Source organism: Rana temporaria, chromosome 10 (genome assembly GCF_905171775.1).
Source record: "Rana temporaria chromosome 10, aRanTem1.1, whole genome shotgun sequence".
Lineage (NCBI taxonomy): Eukaryota > Metazoa > Chordata > Amphibia > Anura > Ranidae > Rana > Rana temporaria.
In genome coordinates, this window is record NC_053498.1 from 73,428,510 (window position 1) to 73,444,673 (window position 16,164).

Here is a 16,164-nt window from a genome sequence, read left to right on the forward strand (position 1 = left end):
TGTGCGTCTTTCTTTCCCAGACCTGATTATTGCATCAACACCTACCAACAAAGGGCTAGATTCACGTAGAATCGCGTAACTTTGTGCAGGCGTAACGTATCCTATTTACGTTACGCCTCCGCAACGTTTACAGGCAAGTGCCGTATTCTCAAAAGCGTAAATAGGCCGGCGTAAGCCCGCCTAATTCAAATTGTGAAGAGGTGGGCGTGTGTTATGTAAAACAGGCTTGACCCGACGTGATTGAAGTTTTTCCCGAACGGCGCATGCGCCGTCCGTGGAATTTCCCAGTGTGCATTGCTCCAAAGTACGCCGCAAGGTTTTGACGTGAACGTAAATGACGTCCAGCCCCATTCACGGACGACTTACGCAAACGACGTAACTTTTTCAAATTTCGACACGGGAACGACGGCCATACTTAACATTGGTACGCCACACTTACGCCACCATATAGCAGGGGTAACTATACGCCGGGAAAAGCCTAACGTAAACGGCGTAACTGTACTGCGTCGGTCAGGCATACGTTCGTGAATTCGCGTATCTAGCTGATTTACATATTTCGACGCGTAAATCAGCGTACACGCCCCTAGCAGCCAGCGTAAATATGCAGTCACAATCCGACGGCGTAAGAGCCTGTCAGATCTAATAGATATCTATGCGTAACTGATTCTAAGATTCAGGTGCATAGATACGACCAGCCGGACGTAGAGATACGACGGCGTATCTCCAGATACGCCGTCGTATCTCTGTGTCCGGCTGGTCTGCGTCCGGCTGGTCCTCTAAGAATCTGGCCCAAAGTCTTGAAATGCCCTCGACATTGTATATGTGAACATCAAACATATGGAGACAGTTATATTCTCCACAAGCCTTCATCTAAGTTGCAGAGTTACAAACAAGACAGGGACTCTAGGTTTGTTCTTAAAGGGTATGTAAAGGTAATTTATTTATTTTTTTAAATAACAAACATGTTATACTTACCTCCACTGTGCAGCTCATTTGGCCAGAGTGGCCCCAAACCTGGTCTTCTGGGGTCCCTCAGCGGCTGTCTCGGCTCTCCCTTGCAAGAACTCATCACCTTCATGCGAGCAAGCTCACATGGTGAGGAATTCTTGCGGGCACGCTCCTGTGATACAGCCAGCGGCCATAGCCACTCACTGTATCACTCGGCCCCGCCCCCCGGCATCATTGGATGTGATTGAGAGCAGCACGAGCCAATGGCTGCGCTGCTTTCAATCAACCAATGAATTTGCCGAGAAGCCTGGCCGAGAAGCAAGTGCGTTCACGGCGCGGGACTTTTCGAGGGGTTAGGTAAGTAAACGGGGGGGGCGCTAATCCGCAGATGTTTTTTCGCCTTAATGCATAGAATGCATTAAAGGGGTTGTAAGGGTTTGTTTTTTATTTTCTAAATAGGTTCCTTTAGGCTAGTGCATTGTTGGTTCACTTACCTTTTCCTTCCATTTCCCTTCTAAATGTTTTTTTTCTTTATTTTCTTTGTCTGAATTTCTCACTTCCTGTTTCTCCTCAGTAAGATGTTCAGTAAGCTGTTCTCAATGACTTTCCACCGCTCGGATGATGGTGGAAATCTTACTGAGGAGAAACAGGAATTGAGAAATTTAAACAAAGAAAATAAACATTTAGAAGGGAAATCGAACGAAAAGATAAGTGAACCAACAATGCACTAGCTTGAAGGAACCTATTTAGAAAATAAAAGACTAACCTTTACAACCCCTTTAAGGTGAAAAAACTTTTAGCTTTACAACCCCGTTAAGTTGAATCTGTTTGTAAGTTGGAACAGGTAAATTTTTTAAGTGTAGCTCCAGACAAAAAAACGATTTTTAAGCTGTTTGGCTAGCATAGGGAAGGGTTAACCCCTGTAGCGTTTGTTTTGCTGTCTGTGCCCCTGTTCAGAAGATTTCACCTCACTTTCTGTCCCAATGGAAATTGGATTTTGAAATCTTTGGGCTGTTGTGGAAACAAGCCTTGGTGATAAAGCTTCAGTGGAGACACCTTTTTCCCATGATAACTCTTAGGCCGTGTACACACGGTCGTTCCAAACCGATGGGAATGGTCCGACGGGCCATTTCCATCGGTTCACCGCTGAAGTGACCTGATGATCTGATGTGCGTACACACCATCGTTCCAAAAACCGATCGGGTCAGAACGCGGTGACGTCAAACACACGACGTGCTGAATAAAACAAAGTTCAATGCTTCCAAGCATGCGTCGACTTGATTCTGAGCATGCGCGGGTTTTGAACCGATGCTTTTGTGTACTTACCATCGGTTTGGACCGATTGGGCAGTGGTCCATCGGTTCGGTTTTGAAGCATGTTTTAAAATTTGGACCGAAGGAAAACAGACCGATGGGCTATTCACACGGTCGGTTTGGACCGATAAAACTGAACCTTGGTCCATTCTCATTGGTTTTGTCTGACCGTGTGTACGCGGCCTCACAGGGGTAAATTTCCCTTCCTAGGGGTAGATTTCCTTTCACTTCCTGTTGTCTCTCTCCATTTGTAAGTAGGAGTCGTTTGTAAGTCGGGTGTTTGTAACTAGGGGACCGCCTGTACATTAGAGCAATGGTCATCAACCCTGCCCTACAGGGCCCACTAACAGGCCAGGTTTGCAAGATAACTGAAATACATCACAGGTGATATCATTTGCTGCTCAGTGATTGCAGTATTCTAGACTGCATCTCCCCATGGTAATACATAAAACCTGGCCTGTTAGTGGGCCCTGTAGGGCAGGGTTGATGACCACTGCATTAGAGTCTAGAGAAACCTCTACAGAGATGCCGTTTTTTTGTTGGAATTTTTTCCCTGATTATCACACCAGTACCTACCACCATTGGGTCAAGGTCCTGGCCCTCCTCTAACATTGTGTGTGGCCATCAACATTCTCTGCAAGCCTTCATCCAAGTTATAACTGCATTATAACGGCATTATAACTGTGGGCGCCCGGCTGTGAAGTGGCACGCACTATGCGTGCGCAAGCCATGCTGCGCACTGAGAATGGCCGGGCAATCTTCTGGGACTTGTGACATGTCCCAGAAGATTGCAGGGAGGGAGGGGGGGGCAGAGGTGAACTTTCTTCTGGCGCCACTGAGCCCTGGGAGGAGGTGGGAGCTGGATGCCTCTAAAAAAATGACATGCCAAATGTGGCATGTCAGGGGTCACCATAACTTAAATTGGAAGTTCCATAAAGAGTAAACTCAGTTGATTCATAATAAATGGCTTCAGCCAAACACTAACCATGAGTGAAAGAAAAGTTTTTGTGTTATCATTCATATTCTCAGAAAAATGGCCAAGAAATCATAAATTCTGCCAGGGAATGTGAACTTATGAGAACTGTAGCATGCTGTCACCCCTTGCAATATAGAAACCGGGGGAAAGGTAAGTATATTAACTTTATGTCCTACTTTTTTTGTACTGCAGCTTTTTGTAATAGGTGCAAAGTTATGAAGTGGGCCTTGTAGTGCAAGGTCCTCATTAAATAAACAAGATCCATGATGGTAAAAGTATATAGTGCCTTCTATTTAAAACAGTAGAGCCTATTTTTTTCTCGATCATCGCTATTCTGCAGTATATATTGGACTAGTAAATACAAATGGTCAACATTACAAGATATGTGACACCATAAAGAAGGCACCACTCCAAGTCATTGTGATTGCACTACCTGGTGACTTCAAGCTCTGAGTATGTTGCCACTGCTCCAAACTAAATCCACCAAATTCAACAATACAGACATCCGACAAGAGAGAATGGAGTCACACACATATCGGTCTAGTGATATTATATATGGAAGATTGGCCTCAGCTAGTCTCCTCCCATAGGCCATGCCCTCTGACGTGTTTTACCCTCCTATAGGCTTAATAGTAGTGGAATTATGTCAGAGAGGGGTGACCTATGGGAGGAGACTAGATGAGGTTGATGTTCTATGTTTGTACTGTCAGACAGGTATCTTAATATTTACCTGCTTGTAAAAAACAACGTACCAACACAAAAATATATATGTATAGATATCTGTCAGTTTTTGATGTCAGATTCTTTATTTTTATATCCCAGTGCCTCCACTTATTCAGCCATTTGAGTTTCCCCCTGCCTCCATTGGACAGCTACTGTATATCCCATGTGTGGTGTCATCTGGAGATATGCCAATTCGCATCACTTGGCGCAAAGACGGACAAGTTATTGTCTCTGGATCTGGCATCACCATTGAGACCAAGGAATTCATGAGCTCCCTGCAGATCTCCAGTGTGTCTCTCAAGCATAACGGAAACTACACGTGTATAGCAAGTAATGATGCAGCCACAGTAAGCCGGGAGAGACAGCTAATTGTACGAGGTAAGTTGAGTCCACCAGAGTGAATAACTTATTTACAGTTGTACGTAATGAGTCTTATATGTGTGATGTTGGCTGGTAATAAGATGCATGTACTTGTCTGTTGAGCTTCATTTGTCAATCCATGATGTTCAAACCGATATTACAATTTGTACTCATAAGTGTAGTTTGATATTGTTTGAAGTTATGCTACATTTGCTTTTTCCTTAACTGTATTTTGTTATGGATATAATAGATATAATCCCCCTTACTAGTTACACTTTTCATTGTTTTGAACACCCCAACTGCATCATAGATACTTTGCATAGCTTAAAAGGAGCCAAAACTGTGGCTATCAACAAAATAGGGGCACATAGGTGGGGTTCATTTACACTTTCCTCTGCTGATTTAATAAATCATGTTTGTAGATGTTGTCCATTAAAAGATTTAATTTTACATAAATTAATAACAGGGAAAATGGTTATTAATAACTAGTGAGTGTGGGCCACCAAATATACGCTATGTGGTCCCAAAGTTTCTGGATATCTGATCGTCACAATTAAAGTACCTATATGGCCAATAGTATGTGGACACTCCTCTAAATGACTGAGTGCAGGTGGTTCCAGCAAAGGATACCATAAATGCTAAAGCATACAAAGATATTTTAGACAATTATGTTTTTCCGACCTTGTGACAACAGTTTGGGGTAGGCCCTTTTTCCAGCATGACTATACCCCATTTCACTAAGCCAGTTCTGTAACAACATGGTATGAGTTTGGTGTGAAGGAACTTGAGTGGCCTACACAGAGTCCTGATCCCAACCTTACTTAAAACCTTTGGGATGAACTGGAATGCGAAATGCTCTTTCAGCTAATTGGGAACAATTTCCCACAGAAAGGCTAACATCTTGTAAAAAGAATTCCCATTGTTTTTAATCTTGGACACTAATAAATAAATAAGAAAAACCTATACAATACAGTACTTGCCGGTTCACACAGGGGCAACCCGACTTACAGCGTGACTTTGCAAGGTGACTTCAGCGCGACTTGGAGCAACTTACAACGTGACTCAAAGTTGCCTCCAGCACAGGCGACTTTGGCTGTGGCCAATCACAGAATAATCAGCTCTGTGGGAGGGAGGGGTTTGCCTGAGTAAACTATTTTCTTTTCCTGTTGCTTCAGTTAAGATGGTGATCCGACTTTAGAGGCAACTCCCATTGAAATCTATGGGTACAAGTTGCCTAGAAGTCGCCTTAAAGTAGTACAGGAACCTTTTCTGTAGTCGGAGTGACTTCAGTAGTGTACATTAAGAGGGCTCTCATTGACTAACATGGGATTACTGATGTCAAGTGACTTGGGGCGAAAAGTCGGATCCCAAGTCGCTGTAGTGTGAACCGGCACTACCAGTACATGTTTCCATTAGACTTAATAAACTTACAGAACTATGGCTTCTTCCACCCAACCACCCTTTCATCAGTCAAGGTTTTGTTATATTTTGGAATATATTTAAAGGAATACATTAGACATGGGCCTTTGTGGTGTGTTCCTGTTGCTATACCGGCTTTCCTAGGTATTTTTTTTATTAGTGCTACCATAACAGTGTTCATGGCTTAAAAAATATTTTCATTTTGTATTGAATGGTTATAAAAAAAAGTTAAGTATTGTCACCATCTGTATAAAAAGTATTTTAAATTTCATAAAGACAAAAAAAAAAAACTTGTACAAGGAAGGAAATAAACTGAAATAGCACACTGGCATTAAATGGTTAAAATACCCTCTTGCTTAGAAGCTAGCATTTTAAGAGGCAGCTTCTAACAGGTTAATGGGCACTGTGGATTTAACGAGTTTTTAATGCTGTCTGTTGATGTAAGCATGAATACGTAATGAGTTTGTGATTCAGTGCTGCATGTTGATGTAATCATGAATATATAATGAGTAGAAACACATACAGATAAATATTCAGTGGTCTGTGTTGCTCAGAATAAACAGTACAGGACAGTTCTAGTACAAAATGAGGTGCATAACAGCAAAGCTTTTGACAGAGTGTAGGGACAATACGGTGCAATGCTCAGTCCACAAAGTCTTATGGGAGATGTGCTGGATGGTAAGGTGCAGTACTTGATTGCTTCTTCTTTCATGACACTGGTGTATTGGGCAGTTTGATAAGGGGAGGCAGTAGGGTGACCACATTTTCAAACTACTATTCAGGATCACCCTCCCTTCCCAAAAATCAGCTTGTGGTGTAACGAATCACAGCACAGTGATTGGACACAAGAGGCGGGATTTATGATTTCTCCAATCACAAGCAGGGGGCGGGGATTGTGCTCCGCCAGGAATTCCCAGCCAGGACAAGTACTGTCAGTGAGTAAAGCGGTGATGTGGCAGCCTTTTTTGGGGGCATCAGATTGGCCCAGGGGATGGCTGTGTCAGTTTCATTCCGGGACACTGTATTGTCCTGGAATGAATGTGCCCGGGACAGACCTGCAAAATACGTGACTGTCCCGGGCAATCCGGGACACGTGGTCAACCTAGGAGGCAGGGTCATTCAAGATCTAGGGAAGGGGTATTTCGGTACTGATAAAGAATAATAAAAAGCAGTAACATAAAAATAATTTATTACAAAATAAAAAATATACAGAACAATCATACAGATCAAAGATTGGACGAATTCTCTACTAGTTTCGAGGGTTTACCGCTTCCTCAGGAGAGCCAATCTATAGGATACATAATACAATAAAATCATATATTACAGTTCAGCAGCAGTAAAAATTGCATAAGAAACAGTAGGGGTAGCTTACCCATCGGGTACTGTTTCTTATGCAATTTTTACTGCTGCTGAACTGTAATATATGATTTTATTGTATTATGTATCCTATAGATTGGCTCTCCTGAGGAAGCGGTAAACCCGCAAAACTAGTAGAGAATTCATCCAATCTTTGATCTGTATGATTGTTCTGTATATTTTTTATTTTGTAATAAATTATTTTTATGTAACTGCTTTTTTTTATTCTTTATCAGTACCGAAATAGTCCACCAAAAAACTGGGTAGGCATGCTATCAAGTCTAGCTTCAGCAACTATTCTTTTGCCCCCACCCCTCCTCTTTTATACAATTAATTTGGATGATGGTACGTTTTTATAGTTTTCTATTTACTTTTATATGAGCCTATACTCCAACTCTTTTCATCTAGGAAAGGGGGTTTTGGTTTGACCAGAAGAGTAAGGGGCTGTGCCGTGCCGGGTTTATCTTGCAAATCTTGCAAATCAGAAGTTTGGTACTAAAACCTTGGGAGGAGTAAAGGCACTTGAGTGATACTTCTATAAAAAAAAGGGAGCTGCAGTTCTCTGCATAATTTTTGGAAAGTTGCTCATTGAGCAAGGCTCTGCAATGCCTTCTGTCATTTTGAAACTTAATGTGTTTGCAGTTCCGTAATATGCAAATCTAGAAATTTCTGCAGCTGTCTATAATGTTTTTTTAGTAAATAATGCAGTGGTATAAGATCCTATGAGGGAAATCAATGCTGTGCTTTCAAGACAATTTCAACGAAAAATGCTCTGCAGTTTAAATGCGCAGCTGTAATGAAATGCATTATAAATACCCTGTTATTGAGATCTGCAGTAAAATGGATGCTGATCTTTTCCTTTCTGTCACAGTGCCCCCCAGATTCGTCGTTCAGCCTAACAATCAAGATGGAATTTATGGCAAAGCTGGAGTCCTGAATTGTTCAGTTGATGGCTATCCACCGCCAAAGGTGGTATGGAAACATGCTAAAGGTATGTGCCCATCCTAAAATAATTTATGAGGTATAACGGAGCCATGCTTCTGAATACAAACTGTTTTGCTGTTCTGTGTATCAGTGATGACATGCGTTGTCTCATATACTTTCTATCTAAGAAAGAACTGCAGTATTAATCTGTTATTTGCTCTGCTACTTTGCGGATTGCAGCTCTTCCTTTGTCACGAATCATTAAATTTAAGCTCTACAATGTGGAAGTGCCCATCTCTTTTTATGCCAATCAAGCGTCTGCTCATTTCTCTCTCCCTAGGTAGTGGAAATCCTCAGCAGTACCACCCTGTGCCTCTCACAGGTCGAATCCAGATTTTGCCTAACAGTTCACTACTAATACGTCATGTCCTGGAAGAGGACATTGGATACTATCTCTGCCAGGCCAGCAATGGAGTGGGCACCGATATCAGCAAGTCTATGTTCCTCACTGTGAAAAGTAAGAACAATAAGTAAGGTCTCTGTATTTTGGCCTCAGCTGTTCTTTTTATTTGATGAACAGAATAATCAGTCGGGATGTATTTTAATGTATTGATAGTTTATTAGAACAATTTTTTATTAGAAGTAGCAGAAACCATGCAATTTGCAGAAAGTGGTATGCAACATTAGACAGAGAACAGATATAAAAATGCAAACAAACAATAAAATCTGTATTTCTATTCACTATCTACAATATAGAGAAAGGCCCCGTACACACGTCCGAGGAACTCGACGGGCAAAACACATCGTTTTGCTCGTCGAGTTCCTTGTGAAGCCGCCGAGGATCTCGGCGAGCCAAGTTTCCCCATTGACTAATGCGGAAATAGAGAACATGTTCTCTATTTGGCTCGACGAGTTCCTCGTCGGCTTCCTCGGCCAAAAGTGTACACACGACCGGGTTTCTCGGCAGAATACAGCTCCAATGGAGTTTCTGGCTGAATTCTGCAGAGAAACTCGGTCGTGTGTACGGGGCCTTAGATAACACAGCAATAAAATGCCCAAATGACAAAGTTATATCCTTGAGTACGGATGGGAGTATTTTTTAAATCTCTCTTTTATAAAAGTAGGAGACATTCAATAAAGAAGATAAATACATTTAGGTGGGTAGGTAAGACCTGTAGAAGTCAGAAAGACAAATGATGAAAATATTGTAGTGGTAAAACACAAGGAGAAGGAGGGGGTAGAGGAAGAGTCAAGTGAAATGCATGCATGGATTCCACACTGGGTACATGGCAGGACCCCATACCACTACTGGGAGTGAGGTAGCAGTAATATGCTGGAAGATGGAGAGGACAAGGACTCTGCGTGTCCCTCCTAATTGCACAAGTGACCGTGGTCAACAGTAACATCAGAAGACTTTATTAGAGATCAGTCAGTTGTTCCAGCAAAGGTACTCCTGTATTACATAGTAGGTAGGTTGGATAAAAACAATAGTCCATCCAGTGAAAACCTGTGTACGTATGTCAGTGTCTATAATTATTTCCCATGTTCCTGTATGTTGTGTTCTTTAATATGCACATCCATGAGTCTTTTAAAAATATCCATACTCTGCGCTGACACTACCAATTGTGGAAGAACGTTCCACATCCTTATTGCCCTGGCAGTGGAAAAACCCCTGCACAGTTTAAGGTTAAACCGCTTCTCCTCCAATCTCATTGTGTGGCCCCGTGTCCTCTTACACTCCCTGAGACTGAGTCGTTTTTTTCCTATGCTGGGATCACCATTGAAGTATTTGTAAATCGCTATCATGTCCCCTCTCAAGCGTCGCTTCTCCAGCGAGAATAAATTTAGTGCTTGCAGGTATTCCTCATAATTATTATTTTGTTTCCCTTCTTTGGACTCTCTCCAGTTCCAGCACATCCCTTCCCTGAGGACTGGTGACCAGAAATGGACAGAGTACTCCAGAACTGGTGGTGACCAGAACTGGACAGAGTACTCCAGAACTGGTGGTGACCAGAACTGGACAGAGTACTCCAGAACTGGTGGTGACCAGAACTGGACAGAGTACTCCAGAACTGGTGGTGACCAGAACTGGTCTAACCAGAGTTTTATAAAGTGGTAGGATTATAATTTTATCCTTAGCGTATATCCCTTTTTTTTATGCATGCTAATATTCTGCCGGCTTTGGTAGCTGCAGCTTAACATTGCAAGCTATTGCTCAATATGTCATCTACTAGGGCCCCCAGATCTTTGTCAATCTTTGATTACCCCATCGGTTCTCCCCTTAGTGTGTAGTTTGCATTTATGTTTTTTGCCCCCACATTTATCCACATTAAACCTCATTTGCCATGTAGTTGCCCATTCCATTATTTTGTTCAGGTCTTTCTGTAAAATTTCTATATCCTGACGTGAAAGCGGAGTTCCATCCACATGGTTAACATTGGTTAACCGTTTTCATCGGTTAACCAATGAAGCTGACTGATGGTCAGTCGTACCTACACACCATCGGTTAAAAAAACGATCGTGTCAGAACGCAGTGATGTAAAACACAACGACGTGCTGAAAAAAACGAAGTTCAATGCTTCCAAGCATGCGTCGACTTGATTCTGAGCATGCGTGGATTTTTAACCGATGGACGTGCCTACAAACAATCGTTTTTTTTCTATCGGTTAGGTATCCATCTGTTAAATTTAAAACAAGATTGCTTTTTTTTAACCGATGGATAAATAACCGATAGGGCCCACACACGATTGGTTTGGTCCAATGAAAACGGTCCATCAGACCGTTCTCATCGGTTTGACCGATCGTGTGTACGCGGCATAAGTCTCTGTTTATTAAAACTCAGTAGCTAAACTTTTTGTAGCTGCTGACTTTTAATAAACAAAAATAGTTTTTTTTGTATAGGACAAACTAAAAAAGAGGTAATTCAAAGAAGAGGAGGAACAGCTGGTTGGGAGTACATCTGTTTATTAAATATCCACATATAAAACCATGGATTTTTTTCCGACTGAATTTTGGCTCAAACTTGTGTTGCATTCACACGGTCACACAAAATTCTGACTGTCAAGAAAGCACACTACAACGAGCCGAGGAAAATTAAGTTCAATGATTCCGAGCATGCGTCAAATTGATTCTGAGCATGCGTGTTTTTTTGCGCGTCGGAATTGCATACAGACTATAGGAATTTCCTCCAAGAACTTTTCCCGTCTGAAAATTTGAGAACCAGCTCTCAAATTTTTCTTGGTTGAAATTCCCACAGTAAAATTCCGATGGAGCATACACATGGTCGGAATTTCCAACCAAAAGCTTTTCTTGTCGGAATTTACGATCGTTTGTACGCGGCATAAGAGTTTTTTTTTACATTTTGTATAGAGTGAGGAGGAATTAGTACACCTGGGAGGTTTCTATTGCTGTCTGACCTCCCATTAGGGAGATTCCCCCTCTCTGTGTCCTTTTTACCATTAGAGAGTGACATTTTGGTTTGTTTCCAGAACAGGAATAGAGGAGAAAACTTCCAATGGGGACACTAGTTCTGGCGACCCTGGTGACAACCAGGTATTCCCTCCATTTGGAAAGATGGGACACAGATGACAAAAAAAACAAAAAAACAATAAGACAGGGTTTATAACCCTCCCTTACTCTATTCAAAATATATAAAAAAAGTTTTTAAAACAAGATATCATAAACATATAACCAAAAATTGGATATAAAATGATAAAACAGCGCTAAAACATAGTCCAACGTAGAAAATAGAAAATATCACTGGAGCAGTCCATAGGAAAATCAAACAGAGTAAAGTTTTGAGAGGTGCAAGAGAAATATTCAAGGAATGGTATCGATCCCGCCACCAACTTTCAATCTTCACCCCGCAACACGTGAGGCACACTCCCCTCTGGGGTTCACACTCACCAGATTGCAGATTAAACAAGGCCTTAAGATTAATTAGATCCTCCTGATCTGAACTCCAATCAATATTCCAGGACCAACCAGGGTTTAGATTTCAACTCGCGAATTAAATAGTGTAATTCCGTTTTAATGATAAACAATAAACCCATACAAGTTCACCCCGCTTCACCCCGCTTCCTATCTACGTACAATAAAACGTTTGTAAATGAGCATAGAGTGTAATCACCGCTCTCTGACGTTCCCCGGGGATCACCCTTGTGCCAAATGTACACCGCTGCGGACTCCTCTCCGGGTTACGATCATAGAGCACACTCGTAATGTTTCCTGGTTACGCCATCGTAGCCACGCCCTGACGCGTTTCGTCACATCCGACTTCAACAGAGGGTGCCGGAAAGTGCACTTTGTTTATCTTTCCTTTGGTGCCATCTTTGGTGCACTCTTCACAAATAAAAAAAGTTTTGCCTGAAGTTTTATTGTAATGCCTCCATCCGCAGTAGAATAATACATTTCCTTGGCCCTCTCACCATTCTGCTAAGCTGCCGGGAATGAGGAAGCACTGATTGTAGTGCGAAACGTCAGCTGTATGCCCCTGTCTTTGCTGTGATGTGTGGTGTTTGAATACTTTTATCAATAAAAGGCAACCGAGAAGGTTTATCCAGAGTGCGGCTGTCCAAACATTTCTTTCTACATTTATAAGCCTTGAGTTGGGAATTTACACAGAAATGAGAACTCTTCTGCCTTCACATGACAGCATTAAGCCAACCATCATGGCAATGATGGTTATCAAGCATGGTTAAATGGAGTGAGTCACATACTCCTCCTCCATACCCAGAGGCCCAGTATTTTCTTTGTTCTCAGCAGCTGAATAAAGTGGTGGAGAGTGAAGCGAAGGTAAACACATGAAGCTGGGGAATGGGACATGAAAGCAAACCTATTGGATTACCCTGTGAGGGCAAAGCACAGTTTTTACTTTAAAGAGACCTTGTCACTCTGCAAAAGTTACTAAGCCAACCCATATCTATAAAAGGAGCAAAAACTCATGTCTCCTGCTGCCTGTGCCATTGACAACACTGTTCCAATCTTTAGATAAGTTCTGCTAAAGCCTGCAGAGAAATTGACATTTCAATCTTCTTGGTCCCCTGCAGAACTCAAGGGTCCCTTCTGCTGACCTCAATGCCACTTCTACAAGGTATATCTTTTAATGGATCAAGGACAGCAGGAGAAACCAGTGAGAGCTGCCAGGGACCCATGAGACTGACACTCCCAGAAGTGTCATTTTTCCTGCAGACATTTCATGAAGATTTCTCAGGATTGGAGCAGGTTTTGTCAGTAGGTAAGATGACTATTTCCACTGGGGTAGATTCAAGGAGCAATTGCGTCTGCGTAACCATAGTTACGCAGCACAATTGCTTACTTGCGCCGGCGTATCGAATGCTCCTGATTCAGGAACCTCGATACGCCGACTGCAGCCTAAGATATGACTGGCATAAGCCTCCTTATGCCGTCATATCTTAGGCTGCATTCTTACGCAGGCCGCTAGGTGGCGTTCCGTTAGTGGTCAGCGTATAGTATGCAAATTGCATACTAACGCCAATTCACTACCCTACGCGAGCCCTGCGTACGCAGTTTACGTCGTTTACGTTCATCGGGTTTCGCGTAAGGCTGCTCCTGCTAATAGCAGGGGCAGCCAATGCTACGTATACCCATCGTTCCTGCGTCGCGAAGTTTACAATTTACGTCGTTTGCGTAAGTGAATCGTGAATGGCGCTGGACGCCATTCACGTTCACTTTGAAGCAAATGACGTCCTTGCGACGTCATTTGGCGCAATGCACGTCGGGAAAGTTTCCCGACGGAGCATGCGCACTACGCTCGGCGCAGGAACGCGCCTAATTTAAATGATCCACGCCCCCTATGGGATCATTTAAATTGCGCGCGCTTACGCCGGGCAGTTTTCCGGTGCGCACACGCAATTTACGGAGCTACTGCTCCGTGAATTGAGCGTAGCGCAGGTAATTTACGGAGGCGCAGCGGCAAAACGGTGCGCTGCGCCTCCGTAAAAAAACGCAAATGTACCTGAATCTACCCCTCTGTTCTTTTCACAGGTATGGCTTGGCTGTAGTAAGTTTTGGATAGTAACAGGGTTGCTTTAAGCTGCCATCTAAATGTTATGGCATCTAAAAGTAGGAACCAATAAATATGAAAAATGTTTTAAAATATATGCATTTCAAATATATTTTATAACATCTCAAAATAGACTCTGACCATTGGCAAATTTCGAGCAATGTTATAAAATATTTCTTAGATTATCAATCTTTTCCTACCTGTAGGCAATAATATATAAATAAACATCAACAACAAACAGCATTTTACACAAACCATGTGACACTAAAACGATCAAGGATTACTTTGAAGGAAAAAACAGAATTATTTATATAATGGTAACAATATCAGACATGCAAATTCATAAAATAAACATAGATGCAAATATTAAAAATTTGTATTTTTGACTAGACTATGAAAGTGATTGAATCAGGTCAACATTTAGCTTCGTTTTTCACATTACAAAATAGCCTCCCTTAAATATAGTTTAATTTGTAGTTGGGGTGTATAGTTCCTTCAGGGGAAGATGTAGGAGCTGATGATTGTGAAGGAATGGGAGCTGATAGTAAGGGGATGGGGGGCATAGGAGCTGGCTGCTGACAGTGCATGAAAGGCATGGGAGCTAATAGCCAGCTTTAACCACTTGAAATCCGCGCTATACCTGAAAGACGGCTACAGCGCCAACCTCAAATGCACGTCCTCCCGTTCTCGCGCCTCAGGGGGCCAACACACAGCATGCTCTGGGATAGCTGAGTCTTTCGGACTCGGCCCATCACAGAGCAGGGTAAAGGGCCAATCACAATGGGCTCTTTTCCACATGATCAGCTGTTAACCAATGACAGCTAATAATGGAAGTAAACAGAAGCTGGTTAACGGCTTTTTTTTTCTTAACAATGTCAGCGTGAAGAGGGACATCGGTCCACTAAGTGCCAACTAGCACTGCTAATCAGTGCCCTCCAGTGCTACAAATCCATGCCCACCAGTGTCATCTATCAGTGCCCATCAGTGCCTCCTGATCAGTCCCCACCAGTGCCACCTATCAGTGCCCATCAGTACCACCTATCAGTGCAGCCTCCTCAGTGCCTCCTGATCAGTGCCTCTTGATCAGTGTCCATCAGTGCTACCTATCAGTGCCCATAAGTGCAGCCTATCCATGTCCATCAGTGCCACCTCATCAGTGCCCATCAGTGAAGGGGAAAAAAATTACCTGTTTGCAAAATTTTATAACAAAATCTGAAATTTTCAATTTTTAAATAAATAAAAAACAAAGGAAATCTGTATGGGCTAGATTCAGATAGCCCGCCGTAAGTTTGTGCGGGCGTACCGTATCTCAGATACGCTACGCCGCCGTAACTTAGTGAGGCTGGGGCTGGATTCACAAAGAACCTGCACCCTAAGTTACGGCAGCGTAGCGTACATCTGCCGGCGTAAGTGCGCCAAATTCAAATTCTGAAGAGGTGGGCGTGTTTTATGTAAAATAAAGCATGACCCCACGTAAATGACGTTTCTCACGAACGGCGCATGCACCGTCCGTGAACGTATCCCAGTGCGCATGCTCCTAATCACGTCGCAAATAGTCAATGCTTTCGACGTGGATGTAATTTACGCAAAGCCCTATTCGTGAACGACTTATGCAAACGACGTAAACAACGCAAAATTAGACGCTGGCCCGACGTCCATACTTAACATTGGCTACGCCTCATAGAAGCAGGAGCAACGTTACGCCGGAAAAAGCCTTACGCAAACAACGTAAAAAAATCCGCCGGGCGCACGTACGTTTCTAAATCGGCGTATTCAGCTCATTTGCATATTCTACACTGAAATTGATGGAAGCGCCACCTAGCGGCCAGCGTAAATATGCACTTTAAGATACGACGGCGTAGGAGACTTACTCCACTCGTACCTTAGCCTAATTTAAGCGTATCTGGTTTCCAGAATACGCTTACATTTACGACGGCGTAGAAAATGATAACAATTTTATTTGGGTACAGTGTTGCATGACCGCGCGATTGCTATTCAAAGTGTGAGAGCGCTAAAAGCTGGAAATTGGCCTGGTCAGGAAGGGGGTCTAGGTGCCAAGTAGGCAAGTGGTTAACAAATCAAAATGGAGCAAAAAAGTGAAGTTCATTGTTGGGTTTTAC

At 42.7% G+C, this 16,164-nt stretch overlaps 1 protein-coding gene across 2 annotated transcripts in view; it reads left to right on the forward strand.

Annotated features, from left to right (window-relative positions):
• Positions 1-16,164, forward strand: part of DSCAML1 (DS cell adhesion molecule like 1) — a 395,567-nt gene that overhangs the window by 320,709 nt on the left and 58,694 nt on the right. For both annotated transcript variants that reach the window (XM_040325463.1, XM_040325464.1), the window contains exons 9-11: positions 4,060-4,338; positions 7,967-8,086; positions 8,360-8,536. In XM_040325463.1, the coding sequence (XP_040181397.1) occupies positions 4,060-4,338; positions 7,967-8,086; positions 8,360-8,536 (576 nt within the window). The remainder of the gene's footprint in view (positions 1-4,059; positions 4,339-7,966; positions 8,087-8,359; positions 8,537-16,164) is intronic.